This window comes from Ursus maritimus, unplaced genomic scaffold (assembly GCF_017311325.1).
Source record: "Ursus maritimus isolate PB19 unplaced genomic scaffold, ASM1731132v1 scaffold_20, whole genome shotgun sequence".
NCBI lineage: Eukaryota > Metazoa > Chordata > Mammalia > Carnivora > Ursidae > Ursus > Ursus maritimus.
In genome coordinates this window covers 50,139,880-50,162,395 of record NW_024424453.1, presented here as the reverse complement: position 1 = coordinate 50,162,395, position 22,516 = coordinate 50,139,880, and the positions used below count along the sequence as shown (strand labels likewise).

The 22,516-nt window shown below is 40.6% G+C and overlaps 1 protein-coding gene across 3 annotated transcripts in view; it reads left to right on the top strand.

Moving 5' to 3' along the window:
* Positions 1-22,516, top strand: part of WDR48 (WD repeat domain 48) — a 44,755-nt gene that overhangs the window by 6,166 nt on the left and 16,073 nt on the right. Inside the window, exons 2-11 of one of the 3 annotated variants that reach the window (XM_008710112.2) lie at positions 7,510-7,650; positions 9,865-9,943; positions 10,867-10,922; positions 11,038-11,167; positions 13,099-13,187; positions 13,577-13,678; positions 17,756-17,980; positions 19,678-19,752; positions 20,852-20,954; positions 21,748-21,845. In XM_008710112.2, the coding sequence (XP_008708334.1) occupies positions 7,510-7,650; positions 9,865-9,943; positions 10,867-10,922; positions 11,038-11,167; positions 13,099-13,187; positions 13,577-13,678; positions 17,756-17,980; positions 19,678-19,752; positions 20,852-20,954; positions 21,748-21,845 (1,098 nt within the window). Of the gene's footprint in view, positions 1-7,509; positions 7,651-9,864; positions 9,944-10,839; positions 10,923-11,037; positions 11,168-13,098; positions 13,188-13,576; positions 13,679-17,755; positions 17,981-19,677; positions 19,753-20,851; positions 20,955-21,747; positions 21,846-22,516 lie in introns of all 3 variants that reach the window. The other 2 variants (XM_008710105.2, XM_008710118.2) reach the window with 2 other exon arrangements.

The following is a 22,516-nucleotide window of genomic DNA, read 5'->3' as shown; positions in this document are numbered from 1 at the left end:
GAGCACGTGCTATCTCTCTCTAATATAAATGAATGAATAAATAAATAAATAAATAAATAAATAAAATATCTTAAAAAAATAAATAAAAGAATGAAAGCTCCAGGAGGACTTTTGTGCTCACGCACAAAATCTTCAGTGTTAAGAATTGAGCCTGGCCACTGGTGGATGCCTCATCAATATTTGTTGAAAGAATTGCATCCTGTTTTTCTTTTATCTACAGCCATTTTTTTTTTAGATTTTATTTATTTATTTATTTGGGAGAGAGAGAGAGAGACAGAGTGAGAGAGAGAAGAGGGCACATGAGCAGGGGCAGAGGGAGAGGGAGAAGCAGACTCCCCTGCCAAGCAGGGAGCCCAATGCAGGGCTCGATCCCAAGACCCTGGGATTATGACCTGAGCCGAAGGCAGATGCTTAACCAACTGAGCCACCCGGGTGCCCCATTTTTTTTCTTTAACAGTAGGTTTTTAGGGGTGCCTGGGTGGCTCAGTCGGTTAAGCATCCGCCTCTTCATTTCAGCTCCAGTCATAATCTCAGGGTTGTGAGATAAAGCCCCTCACTGGGCTCTGTGTTGAGCATGGAGCCTGCTTGGGATTCTCTCTCTCTCTCTTCCTTTCCCTCTGCTCCTCCCCCTGCCCTTGTGCTCTCTCTCTCAGACAGAAGTTCTTAATGTGATATGTCTTGGAATATATCAGTGTATGCAGTTCATTTTTTTAAGGTTTTATTTATTTATTTGAAAGAGTGCGTGCATGAGAGAGCACAAGCAGGGGGTGCAGCAGAGGGAGAAGGAGAAGTAGAGGGAGAGGGAGAAGCAGGCCCCTGGGCAAGCAGGGAGCCCGACGTGGTAGTCGATCCCAGCACCCTGGATCATGACCCAAGCCAAAGGCAGACGCCCAGCCGACTGAGCCACTCAGGTGCCCCTCATCTTCATTTTTTAATGACCACTTAGAATGGATAATTTATCTAGTCGTTTCCTTTTTGAAGATACCATTGCTATTTTGTCCCATCATACTAAAATTTACTAAAGAAGATTAATAGCATTTAAAAAATAGTAAAGGAGGTCTTACAAAAGTAAACAAAAGGACAAAGATCCATAATATAGAATGCATAAATGAAGGATCAGTTTGAAGGTTCCAACATCTGACTGATGGGGGTTTAAGAAGGAGCAAACAGAGATCATTATTAATGACTTGATACAAGAAAGTTTTCCAGAGCTGAAGCGCCACAAGCTTCTAGATTGAAAAGGCTTTCTCAATGCATTGCAAAATTATTGATAAAAGGACCAAAAAATAAATAAGTAAATAAAGCAGCAAGAAAATAGATCCTAAACACTTGGGAGTGAGACGGTGGGCAGGTGGCAGTACAGGAAAGAATGAAAATGAGATCACTTTAGAATGGAATGAAACAGAATGGCATTGAATTCAGTGGCAACAGTGGGTGCTGGATTGGAAGTTGGAGCAGTGCCTTCAGAAGTGGAGGGGTTTTTCTACATGGACTTCTTTACCCAGCCAAATCAAGTGTAGAGGTAAAGACCTTTTTAGGCTTGCGAGGGCTAAATCACCTCAGGGACCTTTTCCTGTGTTAGTTTCTTAAGGTCCTGGGAATGTGTTTCAGCAAATCTGGGGAGTGAACCCAGAAAGAAGGAGACATTGAAATTCAGGAAACAGTGACCCTAACCCAGCCCGGAAGAGAAGTAAAGGGAAGCATCAAAGGTGACAGCTGTGCCAGCAGACAGGGCAGGTAGCCCGGGCTACCGTGAGAAGATGTGTGTTTCTGAGAGAAGGCTTCTGGGCAAAGCAGGGTGGTCTGGGCTCTTGCTAAAATATCTCATGTGATGCTGCAATGAAGGGGAGTGAAGTTAAAGTAGAGGAAAGCATAGAAGAAGGAAAGAAAGGGAGAATGCCAGGGAAAACAAGCCTCTAAGAAAAGAAATGTATTCATAATATAGTTCTTGGCTAGTCAGCAGACAGCAGTTTATTCACCCGAAAATAGTGGTACATCTATATTGGAAGAGTAGAGGGAGGAGTTACTAAGGGGAGTCCAAAGCTAGATCCCAGTCTACCATAGCCTGAGTAAATAGACAGTGTCTAAAATGGATAAGCCAGAAGATTGTAGGATAAGCACAATGTTTTGAGAAATGCAGTAATTCTTCAAAACAATGAAGAATTGAAATTAGTTACCCCTAGGAATTAAGAACGGGTATGGGGAGTCTTACCCAGACAACAGGGAGATGGTTTTTCATTAGAGTCTTTCAATACTATGGCATTTGATCTTCTGAATACAGGCAAGAATTACTTGGACAGAAATTAAATTATAAGTTCAAAAAACTAATATGTTTCTATTGTAAAACATTCGTACCATATAAAAAACCCACGAGTAACAGTCACCATAATTCCATTACTCAGGAATAACTACTGATAGTTTTATGTATGTATATTCTTCCAAACTTATGTATTTGTTTTAAAATACACATTTAAAAAGGGGATCCCTCTTACACTGTTGGTGGGAATGCAAGTTGGTACAGCCACTTTGGAAAACAGTGTGGAGGTCCCTTAAAAAGTTAAAAATGGAGCTACCCAATGATCCAGCCATTGCACTACTGGGTATTTACCCCAAAGATACAGATGTAGTGAAAAGAAGGGCCATATGCACCCCAATGTTCATAGCAGCATTGTCCACAATAGCTAAATTGTGGAAGGAGCCGAGATGCCCTTCAACAGATGACTGGATTAAAAAGATGTGGTCCATATATACAATGGAATATTACTCAGCCATCAGAAAGAACGATTACCCAACATTTGCAGCAACATGGATGGGACTGGAGGAGATTATGTAAGTGAAATAAGGCAAGCAGAGAAAGACAATTATCATATGGTTTCACTCATTTATGGAACATAAGAAATAGCAGGGAGATCGGTAGGAGAAGGTAGGGAAGAATGAAGGGGGGTACACAGAAGGGGGAATGAACCATGAGAGACTGTGGACTCTGGGAAACAAACTGAGGGCTTCAGAGGGGAGGGGGTGGGGGATTGGGATAAGCCAGTGATGGGTATTAAGGAGGGCACGTATTGCATGGTGCACTGAATGTTATACACAAATAATGAATCATGGAACACTACATCAAAAACTAAGGATGTACTGTATGTCGACTAACATAATAAAAATTATTTAAAAAAATAAAATATATAGGGGTGCCTGGGTGGCACAGTGGTTAAGCGTCTGCCTTCGGCTCAGGGCATGATCCTGGCGTTGTGGGATCGAGCCCCACATCAGGCTCCTCCGCTATGAGCCTGCTTCTTCCTCTCCTACTCCCCCTGCTTGTGTACCCTCTCTCGCTGGCTATCTCTATCTCTGTCGAATAAATAAATAAAATCTTTAAAAAAATAAAATACATAAAATAAAATACACATTTACTATTCTGCAACATTTTTATAGTAATTATTATACCCTACTCTGTTGAACATATTTCACTTCAAAAAAACACATAATGGCTTTCTTCCTGTGTTGGTCAGTCTAGATCTACATCAACATTTGTAATGATTAAATAGCATTCTGTTTTATAAGGTGTGTGCCCTTGGGGCGCCTGGGTGGCACAGCGGTTAAGCGTCTGCCTTCGGCTCAGGGCGTGATCCCGGCGTTCTGGGATCGAGCCCCACATCAGGCTCCTCTGCTATGAGCCTGCTTCTTCCTCTCCCACTCCCCCTGCTTGTGTTCCCTCTCTCGCTGGCTGTCTCTGTCTCTGTCAAATAAATAAATAAAATCTTTAAAAAAAAAAAAAAGGTGTGTGCCAAAATTTACCCAACTAGGATACTTCTAATTCTTTGCCATAAAAATCACACCTCTGTAGTAAATACCTTTGAAGAAGTGGGCCTTGATTTGTTTTGCCAAGAATTACTTTCCACCTGGAATGAGGACCTGACAATCATGTTGTTATTCTCTGACCTTTTCCCACTGGACCAAATCAGATAATCTCCCAGAAATCTGAACATTAAGATTCCTATGTGCAACATAGTCTCCACTGTGAAATGCACTGAGAGAAGCAGATAAGGGGCCTTGGAGCCCCAGAGAAAAAGAGATCAGGAGAGATTGAAATTGACATTGAAGCCATCTTGGTTCCGATGGCTCTCCAGTGTCTGATTCATGCAACAATATTTATTGTGTGTCTTTTATGTGCCAGACACTATAATGAGGTACAGTGGTAGAATAAACAAGGCAGACAAGTTCCTTACCCTCTTGAAGCTTTTATTTTAAAGGAGAAGATATAACAAAAAAAAGAGAAATACGGAGTGTGGTTAAGAACAGTGCAAGAAATAAATAGGGTAAGTGATGGAGGACGGAGACCAGGGGATGCTTTTCAGAAGAGGTGACTTTTCTGCTAAGACCTGAAGGGCCAGGATGAGCCAGACAAGATAAAAGCCAGGGGGAGTGTATTCCTGTGGGGTTCATAGAGGTGGGGGATGTTCTTGGCATGGGGAACAGTAAATTCTTTTTTTTTTTTTTAAAGATTGTATTTATTTGTGTGACAGAGAGACAGCCAGCGAGAGAGGGAACACAGCAGGGGAGTGAGAGAGGAAGAAGCAGGCTCCCAGCGGAGGAGCCCGATGTGGGACTCGATCCCGGATCACGCCCTGAGCCGAAGGCAGACGCTTAACGACTGCGCCACCCAGGCGCCCCAGGAACAGTAAATTCTGAAGCCTTCGGGTGGGTGGGAAAGAGCTTGATGTGTTTGAGGAACAACAGAGTTTGGGGTGACTTTCATGAAAGAAGCTGGGGGGAGTTAGTTTGAGGTGAGTGTGAAGATGCGGGATAGATCCAAAGCATGTGAGGAATTCAGACTTTAAATGCAGTGAAAAACCTTTGGAAGGCTTCAGCAGAGAAGTGCCATGATTTTAAAAATGTCTCTTATGAGTCATGACCATATTTCCTGCCCTTGGGCTCTGATAGATATCCTTGTATCTTTATGTTAAATTCCCCCCCCCCTTTTAATTTAGGCTGGTTTGAGTAAATATCTATTACAGTTACTTATACAAAAGACTAGGCCAAAAACAACAGTCTTGTTGTCTTTGTGCATACAGCCCTGGCCCTTTTCATGTCTTTTTTATGTGTTTGTTGGCCATTTTCTTTTTTAAAAACTTCCTCTTTGTGATCTTTATTCCTCTGTTAGAGAGTTTGACTTTTTAAAAAAAATATATTTATTTATTTATTTGACAGAGAGCACAAGCAGGGGGAGCGGCAGGCAGAGGGAGAGGGAGAAGCAGGCTCCCCGATGAGCAGGGAGCCTGATGTGGGGCTTGATCCCAGGACCCTGAGATCATGACCTGAGCCTGAGGCAGACGCTTAACCGACTGAGCCACCCAGGTGCCCCAGGAGTTTGACTTCTTATTGCTTTGTAAGGACTCTGTAGTTTCTCAAGAGTAAATTTTTATCTTTCATATTTATTTCGTTTTTTCCCAGTTAGATGTTTGCCGTTTAGCCTTGTTCATCTTATTTTTTGGCATTCAGGGTTTTTTTGTTTGTTTTTTTCCTAAATAACAGCATTCTTGAGATACAATTTATGTGAACTCACCCTGTTGAAGTATACGATTGAGGGCTTTTTCATAAATTCACAATATTTTACAATTGATCAATACAGAGCCTTTTGTCACCCCAGAAAGAAACCTCATACCCATTAGTATTTACCCCCATTTTCCTCCCTTCCAAGTCCCTGGCAACCACTAATGTACTTTCTCTTTCTGTAGATTTACCTGATCTGGACATTTTGTGGAAATAGACTCCTAACATAACTGGTCTCTTTAACTTCGCTTAATGTTTTTAAGATTCTGTCAGTGTTGGAGCTTTTGTCAGTACTTCACTGCTTTTTATGGCTGAATAAGATTCCGTTTGCACAGATACACCACATTTTGTCTATCTGTTCATGCGTTGGTGGGCATTTGAGTTGTTTCTACTTTTTGGCTGTTGTGAATAATGCTGCTGTGAGCAGTTGTGTATATATGGAAGGTTTTGACTTGTGTTTGGTCAGAGCAGCATTGGTCTTTTTCTTTTGTTTCTTTTGTTTCTTTCTTGTTTCTTGTTAGCAGAACCTTCCCTATGTAGAGATTATACATATTTGCCTGTCTTTTTTAAAGTGTTTTTTATGATTAAATTGTTAAATTTCAATCTTTAGTTCATATGCAAATTCATTTTGGTTTAAGATTTGGAAAAAGGATATAATTTTTCCCATTAGAATCACTAGATGCTCCCAGATAATTTATTAAAGAGGTTATCATGCCCTCGTTTATTTGAAATACTATATTTATATCAAGATTAAAAATTCGTAATAGGAAAATATGTGTCCAAATTTTGTTTTATTCTGCTGATTCTTTTTTCTGTATTCCTGTTGTGGTACTCCATTGTAATTCTCCTAGCTTTGCCTTTTAAGATCTTTAAAGAATATCCTTTCATTTAAAAAAAAATGACTGGGTATTCCCCTAGAGACACTGTACTGTATGTATTTCATCAGCTTCTAGAAAGAAATCTGATAGGATTCTGACCAAAGTTGGGTTAAATTCATAAATTTAGGAGTTATTAATTTTGAATCTTCCTGTGCTACAATATGGCATGTCTCAGGTTGTTCTTTTATGCACCTTGTGCTGTTGGTTATGTATCTTTCTTGCAAAATATGTTTCTAGGTACTTGTTCTTGTTCCTATCGTAAGTCATCACCCTCGCCCCCCCCCCCAGTTTTTTCTTAACTAGTTATTTCGTTAGATTAGAAACGTTTTGCTTTTGGCTGCCTTTTTCTTACTTGTAATTGCTTTTGGTCAGTTCTCTTGGGTTTTCACGTGGAGCAGACAGGTTACCAAGAGCAAAGTAGAGGAAAACGCTCTGAAGGAAATATTGAGCCTGTTATAGGAACACAAAGCTTCATTTTGTGTGGCAGGTCAGGTGAGGCCTTTCTGAGGAGGCATCATTTAAACACACGTAAAGACTGCAACAGAGTGGGGAGAAAGAGCTTCCACACAGAGGGGCCAGTGCGTGCAATGGTCTGGAGGCACAGTGTACCAGAATCGCGAGCAGAGCGTGCAAAGATGAGTGGCAGGAGAAGTGATCAAGGCACTTGAGGCCGGTCAAGGAGTTCAGATCAAATCCTGAGTTGAGGAGAGTAAGCAGCTGAAGAGGTTTTTGAGCAGAGGTGAGACATGTTCCAATTTACATTTTTAAAAGATTGCCCAGCTGCTTTGTGGAAAATGAATTCAAGATAGACAAGAGTGGAGAAGAGTCTGGTTAGGAAGCAGTTGTAGTAAGTTAGCTTTATACCTGCTGATCCTGGACTAGGTTATAATGAATGTCATTCTTCTCCACTGCTCAGTGTTTCAGTCTCTGCAGAATAAAATAACGTTTTTATTGGGTTGAAAAATAAGTTTTATATCGGAAAACATGGGATTTTGAATTTCAGATTGGCTACCGGTAGGCTACATTTTATTATTGTATGTCTTACAACTTCATAAAAAGCAAATCTGGACGTATTTATCAGGTTTCCTATGTTATTCGAGATGAAGTGGAGAAGTACAACCGAAATGGAGTCAATGCCCTGCAGCTGGATCCAGCACTGAACAGACTTTTCACAGCCGGTCGAGACTCAATCATAAGAATATGGAGTGTCAATCAGCACAAGGTAAGGCAGGGATTGAGTTTTACATTTTAAATCTATGCTCAGTAAATGTTTGTCTAATATGGCACCTTTCAGAGTGTCAGATTTAATCTCTGAGCAATGAGTTATTTGGTATACTGCAACCAGAATTCTATAAGCCTCTGAGAAAAAGCCCCTAGGGGAGTATTCATAACTGCTTTAGCTAAGGTGGGGACTCCATAAACTAGGTACGTGATAAGAGCTCTCTGCTACAAAGGAGCAAAGATTTGTCTGGTAGGAGGACTGCTTTCAACAATTTATTTTCCTGGTTTAAATATGTTCCCCCAAAAGCTTCTTGGCAACCCTTTTCAATGCTTAAAAAAAAAAAAAAAGTTGAATATGCTCTTTTACATTTATAATTAATCTGGAACAAACATTTGATTTCTTTATTTAAAAGTGATTAGGGTGCCCAAAAAATCCATAGGGCCTTATTAGATAATATAAGGTTGATATAAAAATAGAAAGACAACATGGTTGACTTCTTCAGGAGATTTAAAGTCTGTTTTCTTAAACAGGGAAAGGACTTAAATCTATGTAAAAGTAAATCCCCCGTCAAATGGAAAGGAACTCTTTTTGTATTTTGTTTGGATGCCTGTATTGGGAAAGGAAAGATTCAGGGAAGGAGAAAGAGCATTTATTGAGCTCCTAGCCATGTACCAGATACACTTTTAGCCCTTTCCTATCCAGCGTGGTTTTAATTCTCACAACAACCCTTCAAGGCAGCTGATATGATTCATTTTCATAGATGGGAAGACAGGCTCAGAGAAACCCATGGTTAAATAGCTAGTAAGTGACAGAATTAGATCCCAGTCTAACTTAAGAACTCTGGTGCTTGACCTTGTAGTTTTAAAAAGTCTGTGTCTCTCTAGCAAGCTGTGCGAAGTCTGATGTTCAGTCTGAAAAAGAGCCACTACTCTGCACAGTTGCTGTATAATTTTTCTTCAAATGGACTTTGGTCCAGTGGGCTTTAAATTTTTAACCAATGGAAATAGTGGTGGCCCAGTATCAAAAAAATGGAAACTAAGGCTTTGAAATACTTTTTGGAACTCACATTTGAATTGGAATGTCACCTTTCTAGGAATTGACAGTATTTCAGATAAATTAAGGAAAACACTCACAACAACTTAATCCTGAAAGAATCTAGAAAGCTACCTATCCTGCCCTTAGACATTTTTTTTCCGGTCTTCATTTCATGACAAGACTGAGTAGCATCATTTCTCAAATAGACTTGTAGAGAGCTGTTCTCTTCACCCTTGAAGAGTCTTGAACTTGCCTGTGTTCGGTGTAGAATGTAACTAAATGCTCTTTAAAAGGCCTGTCCTGGTAATTAAGCCAAGAGAGAAGAATGGAAGAATCTCAAGGTACTGAATTGATACGGTGGCATGAGTAGTACTCCTTTAACCTTGGGCTTCCAGTTCTTCTCTGAAGGACTGTAGATATCATGAGGAAAACATTTAATTCAGAAGGTAAAAACCTTAGTAGGAGGTTAAGAGCAAAAATGTTCATCTCCCTCTGCAGTGAGGCTGGGCTCCTCACTATTCTGGTCAGTCACATCTTCATTTCTGGGTCTGCTGTCTGCTGTGAGCCTTCACCACCCCTGATCCAAATCCCTCCAGCCTGGAGATCTCCCGTCCTGTCCTAGGAAACCGCTGCCTGCAGCACTCTGTGTCATGCAGTGCCTCGCCCAGATCTTGTTGCCTTTGCTAATTTAAGACATAAAAATTAAGCCTTTGTCCTAGAAACCTAAGCTTTCATCAGTAATAAAAGTCCTGAAACAAAATTTCTGTTTACCTCTGTTATATGGAAGCACCAACTGTTCGATAAAATTCTACTCTGGGGGCACCTGGGTGGCTCAGTCGGTTAAACATCGGACTCTTGATTTGGGCTCAGGGATGTGAGATCAAGCCCCTCATTGGGCTCTGCGCCGTGCGTGGAGCCTGCTTAAGACTCTCTCCCTCTGCCCCTCCCCACCCGCTCAGTGTGCATTTGCGCATGTGGGTGTGTGCGCATTCTCACTCTCTTTTAAATAAATTCATTCATTCATTCATTCATTCTACTCTGAATTCAACTGTCAATTTTAAGACCTGAGAACAGTGTGTCACATTTATTGAAGAATGTAAACATATCTATAATTTGTAATATATTTCATCCTCTAATGTAAACTAATGACCTTCTTAAAATTTTTTCTTTTAATTTTAGCAAGATCCATATATAGCATCTATGGAACACCATACCGATTGGGTAAATGACATTGTACTTTGTTGTAATGGGAAAACATGTAAGTACTTCTTCCGATTATTGGGCTTCTGGAAGTCTTTTATTCAATTTGATATGCTTTTCATTTTTTATGTACTTTTTTTATTGAAGTTTGACATACATACAGAAAAGCACACACACCTTGAGAACACAGCTTAGTAAATTTTTTAAGGTTAATACCCATGTCTACATACAGATTACCAGAAGCCCCCTTGGACTATCCTTTTAGTCACTCCCTTATACACCAAGATAACTGCTTTCCTGTCTTCTAAGCACCATAGATTAATTTTTTCTGCATTCGAACTATATATAAATAGACTCATAACAATATTTATTCTTTTAGCCTTATTGATGTCTCTTTTCGTTCTTATTATGGTAAGATCCATTTTTTGGATTTGTAGTCTGTGTTAGAGAAATTTTTTTCAATCAGATTAGTTGTTCCTTCAACAGGAACATTAAAAAAAGTTTGCCCTGCCTATTTAAAAAAATAAATTTGAGGGGGCATCAGGGTGGCTCAGTTGGTTAAGCATCTGCATTCAGCTCAGGTCATGATCCCAGGGTCCTGGGATGGACCCCGGCATCAGGCTCCCTGCTCAGCAGGGAGTCTGCTTCTCCCTCTGCCCCTCCCGCTTCTTGTGCTCTCTCTCCCTCAAAGAAATAAAAATAAAATCTTAAATAAGTAAATATTTGGGACAAAATACAATAGGTTCTAGGAAGAGCTTTTAGATATGTGTGTGTGTATGTGTGTATGAACATTAACAGATACTTGAATTAATGTTAAGAATACTACAAATATTCAAGTATATATGTGTGTCTATGAACATTAGTTTGAAAGTATGTTGCATTGTTATAATTGTGAAATTGTTAAAATGGTAAAAGTCTTACTACTTGAGTTTGTTTATTCTTTGCCTCTTCTAGTAATATCTGCTTCTTCTGACACGACAGTGAAAGTGTGGAATGCACATAAGGGATTTTGCATGTCAACACTAAGGACACATAAGGTAAAACAACAAACATAATTTTCAGTGTCTATAGTGTAATATTGAGATCTCGCTACTTTATGCGTCTCATTTTCTTACTGATCTAGCAGATCATTGTATGTGTGTTCTGTTACAGGATTATGTAAAGGCCTTAGCATATGCCAAGGATAAAGAACTGGTAGCTTCGGCTGGGTTGGACAGACAAATATTCCTTTGGGATGTGAATACTTTAACAGCATTGACTGCCTCAAATAACACTGTCACAAGTAAGGTGTTTGAAAAAAATTTCTTTCTTTAAATAAAGAATGGTTTGTGAAACATCTTTGATAGGTTTGCATCAAGACAGTGGTTCATATTTTGATAGTGCTTCTACCTACAGTGTTCTAGCCCCTAAGAGTATGATTGAACAATAAGGAGCTTGTTCCTCACTGCAATCTAAAAATGGTAACTTCTTCAGGTGTAACCTGGTTATTTTTATATATGTGCATGTCTTAGCTCCCTAGCTAAAACGTAAGTTCCTTCAGGGCAGAAGAATCTGTCTTATCACCACTTTGTACCTCCCACAGCATTGCCTGGCCCAAAGCCACAGTCTCAGCAGATACTGTTGATAGAGGTGGTGATTACTTGACAAAGTAGGTAGTTTCTGACTCTTATAAGTGTTACTATATCTTATAAGCCCTTGAGTTGATGGCCAAGATGGAGAATGCCCAAAGGAAAGAAAGAAAAGTCCTCCAAATCGGTCCCTTTCAGAGCCACCCTAAACAATCCAGCCAATTTCAGAAGAGTTCAGAGAGTTTGGGTGCCTCCAGAGGCAATTCAGAGACATTCACAGCAGGTTAATAGCATGGGTGCCTCATCAACCTAGAGATCTCAGATTACCAGGTCAGACCCAAACAAGTCTAGATATGAAACTTAGCCTCACAGTTGGCTCAACCTACCAGAGTCCTCTAGTCCAGGTGGCAGTAGGGACGCTTAGGAGTACATTTTTCGCTAAGCCTGGCCTGGAAAGTCTGTGTTCAGGATCTGAACTATCTAGATCCCTACATATAGGTCCAATTTGTCATGACTGTGGAATACTCACATTGACATAGCTGAAACAGTCATAATATAATCTAGGATGTGCCGGGAAGGGCACATTAGGAGACTGGATGTTTATAATTTCTTGAATATTGTTCTGCCCTTTTCCCCAGGAAATACGCAAAGCTCTAAACACTACCCTCCTCTTGTTCTCCTTGATTTTTCACCAGTGCATGATTGTAGTGATTCAGTAACTGATCCCTGCTGAGGGCTATCATGACACATCATTTAGTTCTCTCTAGATGTAGGGTCTGCCTCAAAGAGACACTAACAAGAGGGAACAAAGCAAAAGAAGTCAGGATTGTCCCAAGGTCAGAGACCAGGCTTAGGGTTACAGATTCTGCAACAGATACATCTTGCTTAGAATTGTTTGCAGAGGTTACCACACAGGTTTATTTATGATTATAGAAATACTAATAGCTAACATTTATTTATTGAGTGCTTACTATAATCATTTTCTAAACATATGTATTAACTGCCTAACTCATAACTTCTCAGTATGTCTGTTTATATTTATTTTTTATTGAAAATTAGGATCATACTGTATAGACCGTTTTATATGCAACTTTTTTCACCTCAGTGAAACTGAGTTCTGAATCCAAGAGCATGAACATGATTCTTGCTACACATTGCCTCACGTCCTTCCAAGAGCTGTACCAAACAAGTTTACTTATCCCACAAGTAATGTATGAGAGTACCATTGTACTGTTTTTTGAGAATTATTACCTCGTTGAAAATCTGAATTGGTAGGTGAAAATAATATTTTTTGTTTTGATTTGTGTTTCCTTGAAAATGATGAGTTTGGACATGTTTTTCATATTTATTGGCACATGTGTGTCCTTGAAAATACATCACTTATGTGGATAGTTTTTAAATGGCAGTGCAATTCAATTTAGCCAGTATTTATTGAGCACTTGTGTATGCTCAAATCTAGAAAAGATGTAAATTTTGATAACAACCTTGTTTAGAATGACCTCCATCATAGCTAGACTTCTTTTCCTTAGAGCACTCACAAAGATAAGATTTTCTAAACAGTATAATTAAATTTACGTTTTTTTGCTGACTAGCTGCCGAACAGCTGATGATTTTGTTAACATTTAGCTTCGTTTATCCTTAATAGCTTCTTCTTTAAGTGGGAACAAAGATTCCATTTATAGCCTGGCAATGAATCAACTGGGAACAGTCATCGTATCAGGGTCCACTGAGAAGGTAAGGGGGAGCTTAATGGGTATATTTTAACACTGGAAAACAAAAACACCAAAATAATTTGATCTGTGTAATTACTAAATATACAGACCAAGGTTTTGCCTGGTGGGTGCTAAGGGAAAGGTTTTATTTGAACAAACGAGAATATAACTATATAATTACTGTCATGTGTGGTGATGGGGGTGGGGTGGATGGGTGAGGGAGGCCTATTCGTTGACATTAGAAAGGCTTCCTCCTATCTGAAAAGATTGGGGGCCTCAGACAGTGTCCATTGGCAGAACAATATTTCCTTCTCAGAATATAATGGTTGTCACTTGACTTCTAAATCATGTATCTTTGAAATGTGTTCATATGTATACTCAGTTTGTGTAATATTTTGTTAAAATACACAGGTTTTAAGGGTATGGGATCCAAGAACATGTGCAAAACTAATGAAGCTGAAAGGACACACAGACAATGTCAAAGCACTGCTGTTGAACAGAGATGGTTCACAGGTATGCACTTGCATGTGCACGCTTACCTAATGACCTTGTCCAAAATTTCATGCACCAGAAACTTCCCTGCTTTGTTGCTTAGGTTGATTTCAACCCAAAGCCACATGTATTATAAACTGTGATCTACTTTTTAATTCTTAAAATACTCAATTGTTTGTAATAGTAATCCACATTTTAAAATTATTGTTTGCATCACTTCTAAATAAAGGCCAAACAAAATGTTCCCTCAGAATAATTCTAATGCCAATAAGTATATGCAGTTATGATGTGTATAGGATAAAATTAAAATGTTACTTTGTGTAAAGCAGAAGGAAGTTTTGGTATTGAATGCTTTGTGCTAGTGAGTTAAGGGGAAATTTCCTGACAGTGGGTCTGACTTTGGGCAAATCCTCTCATTTGACTATGTAGGCACAGTCTATAAATTTAGTGATCTGACATAATACTTAAGAGTCAGCATTTCAAAAAAAATTTTTTTTGGTAATGTTTGAACATGTACTGGTACTCTCGTACTTTGTTGGGTACATAATTCGATTTCTTCTGTAGCAGTGGGAAAATGATCTTTCATCAATGTAGATAATAAAAACAAAAACTAAGCACCATTTTCAGTTAAGACCTACCCCAACCCTGTACCCCTGCCTCCCCCAGCCATGTTTTCTCATGGGCCAGGGAGAAGCCCAGAGCTAACTGGAATTGATTGCGAGTGAGTTAGGAGAGGGAGAGTAGTGAGGTGGTGCGATGAGAGGTGCCATCACTCCTATGGAAATTACGTCATAGAAACTGCCTCGCACGTGATTTAGAGAAACCTTTGTCTCCAGAGGTGAGAGGAAGGTTGGGAAGACTAGCCAAAACCAGGAACTCATTTTCAGAACCAGGCAAAGAGAGGCTTGAAGGTACCCGTGGAGGTCTTTGAAGATGCGGAAGGATCTTGATGTTAATGTACTGTGTGGCCTGGAGGAGGGAACTTCACACTACTAGTCCTTAGTTTACTCCTCTGCAAAGCAGGGACCATAATATTTAGTTTGTGTAGTTGGTAAGAAGATGAGAAGTAGTAAGTATGTTCTTGTCTGTAGGCTGTGACATTTTCTAGCACCCTTGAGTTCCTCTACAGCCCCATTTTCATGGGAGTCAAAGAAGCCCAGTTTGGTCCACTCCTCACTGTTTTGCAGTGTAGTTGCTGGGCTACACGTGAGATGGCTGCCTCTGCCTTGTTCTGTGGGCTTCGTTCAGGATTTGGCTGTGTCCTCTGGTCTTCATGGGACTGTCCTGAAATAGAGGGCTGTGGACAAGATGGTTTTCAGAAGGAGGCTGTGGGCCCGGCAGACTTTCTAAAGCTCCTCCTGCTACTATACTCCTTGCCTTGTTTCCTGTATCTACATAGTCATGAATGTGCTTTTACCTAAGATAATTTAAGTAGCACATATGGTTACAGGTACACTTCATGTGAAGTCAGCTCCACTTACTGTAAGCAGACTGCTTGGAAGGCTGCCCTTGGGCGGTAGAGCGCATAATTAGGCAGATACCACCCTCCTCGAGTTCCTCCTCCATCCATTTTCCTTACTGGCAGCCAGAGGCGAAATGTAAACTTAACCACCAACTACGCAACACACTTGTATTAGGGAATTGATCAACAAAACAGCAATAATAACTCCTTGTTTGGGTCAAAGGAGGAAAAAGAAACCTTTACATACTGATTCTCAAACTCTTGGAACATGCGAGAGAAGCAGTTAACAGTTACTGGACCAGAGCATGTACTGCATCCCCAGAGTTGCCCTGCAGGCTTCTCATGTAGGATCTCTGGTGGCTTCATAAGTCAGGGACTTGTGATAAGATATATATAACAGGCCAGTGAATCCCATGGACGTCCCCTTCGTTGTGTTGTTGTTATTTAGCAAATCTTACTGTTTGAGGTCTGTCGCCATTGCAGTTGTTTTGCTTGGTGCCAACATTACTGGGCTGAGGCACCAGACATTTCATCCCTTATACTTGCTCAGGCAACTGCTTGAGGAACTGGGACAATCTGCCGTCTTGGTTTGAGTCAGTGACATCCTCATGTGTTCCTCACAGGGTTTTCCTGTAATTGAAGTCCTGCTGAACCTAGCTTAAACTCTAGGGGTCTTTAAGCATCAAGCCACTCCTTGCCCCGACTTACCTTGCCCACTTGGCTGCTGTCTGTTGGCAGTTATAATTGTGTATGAGTGACCATCCCAGAAACATGTTGGTCAACAGTGACCTGGCCTCAATACACTGACCCACGTTCAACAACGTGATCAGGGCTGTAGACTCTGTGCCCCTAAGTCTAATGTAGTAGAATATTCAGGTCCTTCTGTCTTACTCCTGAGAATTACCTCCTAATGACAGGGTCTTCACGTTTATCCAGTGGAAGGGTGGAGGTAGTGGGAAACATTTGATGATTACTCTAGCTTCTACAAGGTCGCAGGCACTAGAATTCCTATTAAATAGGCACATCCTTCAACCATACTACCAAACGCTGCAAAGAAGTTTGCCAGCATTGTACTGTAAAAGTAATTGTTGTCTACTTGGCTTTTTAGCAGTCTTAGAATACAGTTACCATCAGAGGTTATTTTGTGTTCACTATCAGAGTTGATACAGCTCTGTTCCCTCATCTGCTTTCCGCTGTACGCTTTGGGATTGGAACTTACCTCTTCCCTGCTGCAAGTTACCGAGACAATGGGGACCCCAACCCGCCACCTGAGCTTTCCTTATCCCAAAGTTGTCAGACCTTACTCCCTGTAGATACATGGCCTAGTATCGGAGGGATCAAAGCTATACTAACAGCTTTGCCACCTCAGAGTAGCAGCTCTTCCTGGACAGGGCAGCCCCTCCTTGCCCCCTCTCCATGAGATTGCATGGATCCTCCCACAGGCATGTCTGGAGGGCTGCTTATAACTTACTGCTTGTAACTTACTCCAGACAGTTTCATTGTTGGTTAGACTCTTGGTTGCCTTGTAAACCAGTTGGAATAGGGGATTAAAACACTAAGGCTCCTGGTAACTTATGGGGGAGTCTCCTAGTGGGTGTTCATTTAATTAAACACATCCAGAGTTCTAAAGGCCCCTTCCAGTCACAGGGCACGCCAATAAATCTTAATATTCTTGAAGGCCTCATCTGTTCAAACACTTTTGGAATCTCCAAGCCCACAACCATCTTCTCTTCTGTGAAGCTCTTTGCCTATGTAATTTCATACACCAGCACCAGCAGTTGCTTCTTCTTGAGGCCATTTTTTCCCCAAAGAAGTAACTTGTTATTCTCTTCTGCAAGTCACCACGGTAACTGGTAGTGAACCCCAGGCATGCTGAATGTGAATGTGGGGTGGCCGATTCAGCCTCTTTCTGTCAGAGTCACAGTGTGCTCAGCCCTGATTTGTGTGCCAGCAGCTTCTATGTAGTTGATGCTCCTGAGCCTTTGGAAAGTTTCAGAATTGCTAATGTTAACTCTGAATGCTAAAGGTCCACATTTTATATTAATAGATGTTGAACTTGAGGCTCAGATGGGAAGTATCCAAGGTCACAGAGTGAGTGGTAAGCCTGGGATTAGATTTTGCTTCTGACTCCCTATTAGTAGAATCTCAGAGACCTGGCGGGCCATTAGTAATCCATTTCCATGAGGTAGGGGTGAGACAGAGGTGTGACCTAGGGCTCCAGAAGGCCTGTTGGCCTAGTGCAAAGCTTGTCAACCTTAGTGTCCCAGAATGACCTGGAGAGCCTATCAAAACAGATTGCTAGGCCCTGCCAGAATTTCTGCCTCATTAGGTTTGGAATCAGACCATCTGCATTTTTAACAACTTCCCAGGGGTTGCTGATTCTGCATGTGGCCAGGTAGGAGAGGACAAAAGCAGTTTTGCTCAGAAGTTTCCCCTGCTTGAGCATGTCCTGTTGCCTTTGGTCATTTTAGCCTGTGGTGCATGTTTATCAGAAGTCTTTATCAGAGGCAGAAATACAGGTTGTTAGAGGTGGATGTTTGACAGTGTGGTCGGGAGAGGCACCAAGTACAGAGCACAGCAAAGCAGGAACTTTTCTGGCCGGGACATTTTCTGACTTTAACTTTCTCTGTTTTTAGTGCCTTTCCGGTAGTTCTGATGGGACAATTCGCCTTTGGTCCCTTGGCCAGCAGAGATGTATAGCGACGTACCGAGTCCATGATGAAGGTGTCTGGGCTCTGCAAGTCAATGACGCCTTCACGCACGTGTATTCTGGAGGAAGGGACAGAAAGATTTATTGTACAGACTTAAGAAACCCTGACATTCGGGTATTAATTTGTGAAGAAAAAGCACCAGTTCTCAAGGTATGTCCTATATTTTAGTTTTGTGGTTAAGATTGTTACATGTGCTGGCTAAATCCGTCAGAATCTGTATTAAAGCATGAATCGGCTGTGGGGTTGTAAAAACAGATATTTTAATTTTCATTAGTCACTTGTAGAAGAAATTGTGACTTCTTAGATACCTCAGTGACATGTACCTGTCCCACTGGCGAATCCTGGTGCTATGGCCCCACATTGCTCCTGAGCGCACTTAGCTTTCCTGACCTGTCCTTAGTGGAGGAATGTGATGAGTTCAGGTATCTGTGAGCAGACAACAGCAAAGCACAAGTGTGTCCACTGCCTCAAGAGGGAGGATGTGGAAGAGTTGCTCCAGAAGAAGAGAGAACAAGCCAGTTCATACTCCAAACCATTACTGCCTCAAAGTAGTCCTGATTGCTGATCAGCATCTGCTGCATGGGTGAAAGGGTACTCGAGAAGCCGTCCATGCTGACACCTGCTGAGAGTGAAGCCTGGACTGCGAAATGGCCTTATCATCATACGACAAGATTATTCAGCCTCCCTGATAATCTCAGAATTACACATTAAAACCATAGTGAAGAGCTTAACAGATTTAAAATGGAGGCATAAGGACAGCAGTACTTCCTTTTCACAAAAGTCATCCAAAAACAACAAGAAAAGCAAGAAACAGAACTGTAGATACCCACGAAACTAAGTGGCCTGAAACCCAGACCACAGTATAAGAGGAAGGGCTGAAAAAAGGAATAAAGGTCAAATGAGACAGTCGAGGGGATGCTTGTGGCCTAGGAGCACACACATCCTGCCTATTTTGGCTCTTTAAGATAGGTGGTGCCCCTCGAGAGGACAAAACCAATAATTCTAGGGGAGCAAGGGAGTTGAGACTGAAATCAGAGCCCGTGTGCAGGAAGCAGGCTGCTGGGAGGAGAAACACCGCACTGAGTTCTGCAGCTGCCAGGATCTCTTGGCTGTGGAGGAAAAGGTGCAAGAACTTAGTGGCGACATAACTGTGTGTGCCAAGAAACATCACTTTGAACTGAAGACGATTCCTACTTGCTAGGAGTCCGGCCTGTCCCACAACTCCCAACCTTCAGTTTCCTGGCACAGGAAGAACAGTGGATGACTGACCGTAGAGGGATTTCATGTGCGTGCTATCTATATACATGGGTGTAGGGACATATTTCTATATGTGTACTACTTAAAAAATACAGAAGGCACACGGTAAACTGTTCACAGGTGTACTATTCTTAGGTGAAGGAGGAGAATTACATGGGTACTTTTCACTTTTGCTATGTTAGAATGTTTTTTTACTACAGACATTTTCAAAGAGAAAAAGAGACTTATTCCTTGTTATTAAAAAAGAACACGAAAACAAAACAAAAGAGTAACAAAAACAAAATCATGGTAAGTCACCCTTTTGACTACACATTTGGATCCCCTAACTGTTTAATTTAAAATCACGCTGAAACTTTCAGCTGCTGTTTTTGGTGAGAAGTCACCCCTATTACACTTGTAAAAGGTCATCTTTCCTTTAGCAGAGACTCTCCCTCATTATTCTGTGCAACTCTAGCTTTTAATGCATGTCGCGGTGCAGTCAGCATACAAACATGGAATGAAGGAATTGATATTTAATAATCTATAGCTAGTCCCAGCAGCTCAGGAGAGTCAGCATTCCACAGAGCAGTGCTTTTGTGCTTTGTTTTCAGATGGAGCTTGATAGATCAGCTGATCCCCCTCCCGCAATCTGGGTTGCCACGACTAAGTCTACAGTAAATAAATGGGTAAGCGAACCGCTGTATCCCTGGCAAAGGTTGGTAAACATGTGGTTTGTTATCACAGACCTGCCAGATGCCAGTAACAAAGGCTCGAGGTGAATCTGATGCTCAGCATGCTTTCGAATAGTGGCAAAAATCTGAAAGCCTCTGGGAGTTCGATCCTAAGGATTGTACTAAAGATAATAGTCAAGATGAAGCTTCTGACTTCTTTGTCAGGAGCCAAGACAGACATTTGATGTGCTTGGAATAGGCACTATTGCCTGATAAGCCAATAAATGTTGGTATAGCATCTGAGCTCACAAAACTGCATTTGAAAACAGGCAGCCCGGGTCCAGGTTTCCCCCGCTATCCGGAAGTTCACTTTGTGCCATTGTTTATTACCCATTTTCTCTAACCCAAAGAAATCAGAGCAGAATTATTGCTTTTATGAAATGGTGATTGCTTCTTTGTCTTTACACTACATCTTGGCTTACAAAAGGCTTCCTATGAACACTTTACTTTTGGATAGCAGGAAATACCTGTACCAACATGGCAGGGATGGGACACTTGTTAGGCTTCTCTTTTTCCAAATGTAAGAGAAAATAGAAAAATTATGCTTTCAAATTCATTTCCTTTTTCCTCACAACATGAAGAACAGGGATAGAAATAGAGGATAAGCAGAAGTCATTAAAAGTGCTTTTAATTCTTAAATGTTAATGAAAGAAGATTTAAGTTTCCTTGCTTACCAGACTATATGTGGATAACAAAAGAGAGAGTGTTTCCATTTATTTCTGTTTTTACACCAGTCAAGTGGGCATTCTCAGTACTTGTACAAAATGTTATATATCTTATCTAAATTTCGTTGTGCCAATATGAGATCAACATAGCTTTACCTGGAAAAGTGCCTTTTTTTCCCTCCAAAAAGACAGTATTAATATTCCCTTCTTAATACGTGTTTTGTTTCTTGAAATCATGGTGGATAATTGTACTTTATGACTATTTTTTGGTTGATGTTATCGTTTTGGTTTTTCTCATTTGTTTGTTCTTTGTTTTTCTTGCCACGTTAAACAGATTGGCAAAGCTTAAAAAGCATAAAATGATTAAAAAATGAATTTTGTTCCTTTAGACCTTGAAAGGAATTCATAATTTTAGAGCCTCCGGAGATTATGACAACGACTGTACAAATCCTATAACACCGCTTTGTACGCAACCTGACCAGGTTATTAAAGGTGAGTAAGGAAGGTGGAAGGTATTATACCTTTTACTGAGGCTAATTATAGTTATTAAGAGATTGACAAAAATAAAGGAGGTGACCTTCCTTTAAATGTAATTCTGATGTCAACAGAAGACACAGTGTATTGGTTTATTTTTAATAGAAGAAAAATATTTTTAAAACGCTATTTAGTGACTTTAAAAGGGGGACTTTCTTGAGGTCATCTTTTTGCCCAGCATCAGAATAATCATGGCTGGGTCGAGCCAAGAAACCACTTTATAAAATGTATGGGGTTGCATGTTGTGTTTTGGCACAAGCCATATCTGGTCCCTGACTTTTCTGTGCTCCAGCTGGTAGTGGCAACTCTGACTTGAACACTCGCGAGAGGAGTAGAATATCGAACGGTCACTCACCTGCAGTTCTGTGCCTGTATCTTTAGAATCGCATGTCCATGCAGGAGGCATAAGTTAGAGACGGGACTGATCCAGAGGTTTCCTGTCATCATTATAACTTTTCCCAGCGGGTAAAACTGTTGGCCCTTAACAGTTTTCCATTAGTAGCCCCTCGAAGGAGGGAGTTTTTTCATCTATAATCTCTTTTTAAAATCGGACAGTTTTGCTTTAGTTGGCCTTAAACTGCCTTAGATATAATTATACATGTATATATTACTGTATGTGTATCTTTTGACTCACCTTCTCCTTTCTGGTGGATAGTATGATTTCTGTTTCACGCCAATGAGAAATTACTGCTATATGGTGAATTTAAATAGGGAATTGTTTTTGCTAATTGTGTGGGTTTTTTTCCTTTAGGGGGTGCGAGTATTATTCAGTGCCACATTCTTAATGATAAGAGACATATATTAACCAAAGATACCAATAATAATGTGGCATATTGGGATGTATTGAAGGTAAGTAATTTTTTGTATTAAATATGAGTTATTGGATCATGTATCCCCTTTATTTTTTATTATAATATACATGAAATAACCAAGGTAATAAGTATGTAAATTAAGATTAGGTTACAATAATACTGTATTTGGGGGAGTGGATACTTTTTTATACTAGTATTTAGATAAGGTCATAGTTTATCTTTTTAAGCACCTTAAATTTGAGTAGAACCATTTCCGCTGTGTTATATGCTACCTTGCCTTAAAATAAATATATTGCAGTTCCTCATCCTTGACACTATGGACATTTTGGGCCAAATAAGTCTTTGTAGAGGGGGGCTGGGTAGAGTGCAATCTGCCCTGTGCATGAGAGGATGTTTAGCAGCCTCCCCAGCCTCTACCCACCAGGTGCCAGTAACCACCTTTCCTTCTACCGCCAGCTTCAGTTGTGATAGCCAGAACTCTCTCCAGACATTGCTAAATGTTTAGGGGGAAGAAGGAAGAAGCAACATACAAAATCACCGTAGGTTGAGAACTCCTGCAGTGTACAAAATAAGTTTAGCCATTTCTTAGGATTTATAGATACCACTGTGAGCATCAGTTACAACTCTGGGTCATGTTAAGATGACCCTGTGGGATAGTTAGATGTATTAAACTGTTCACCCACATTATAAATAGCACTAAAGAATTTA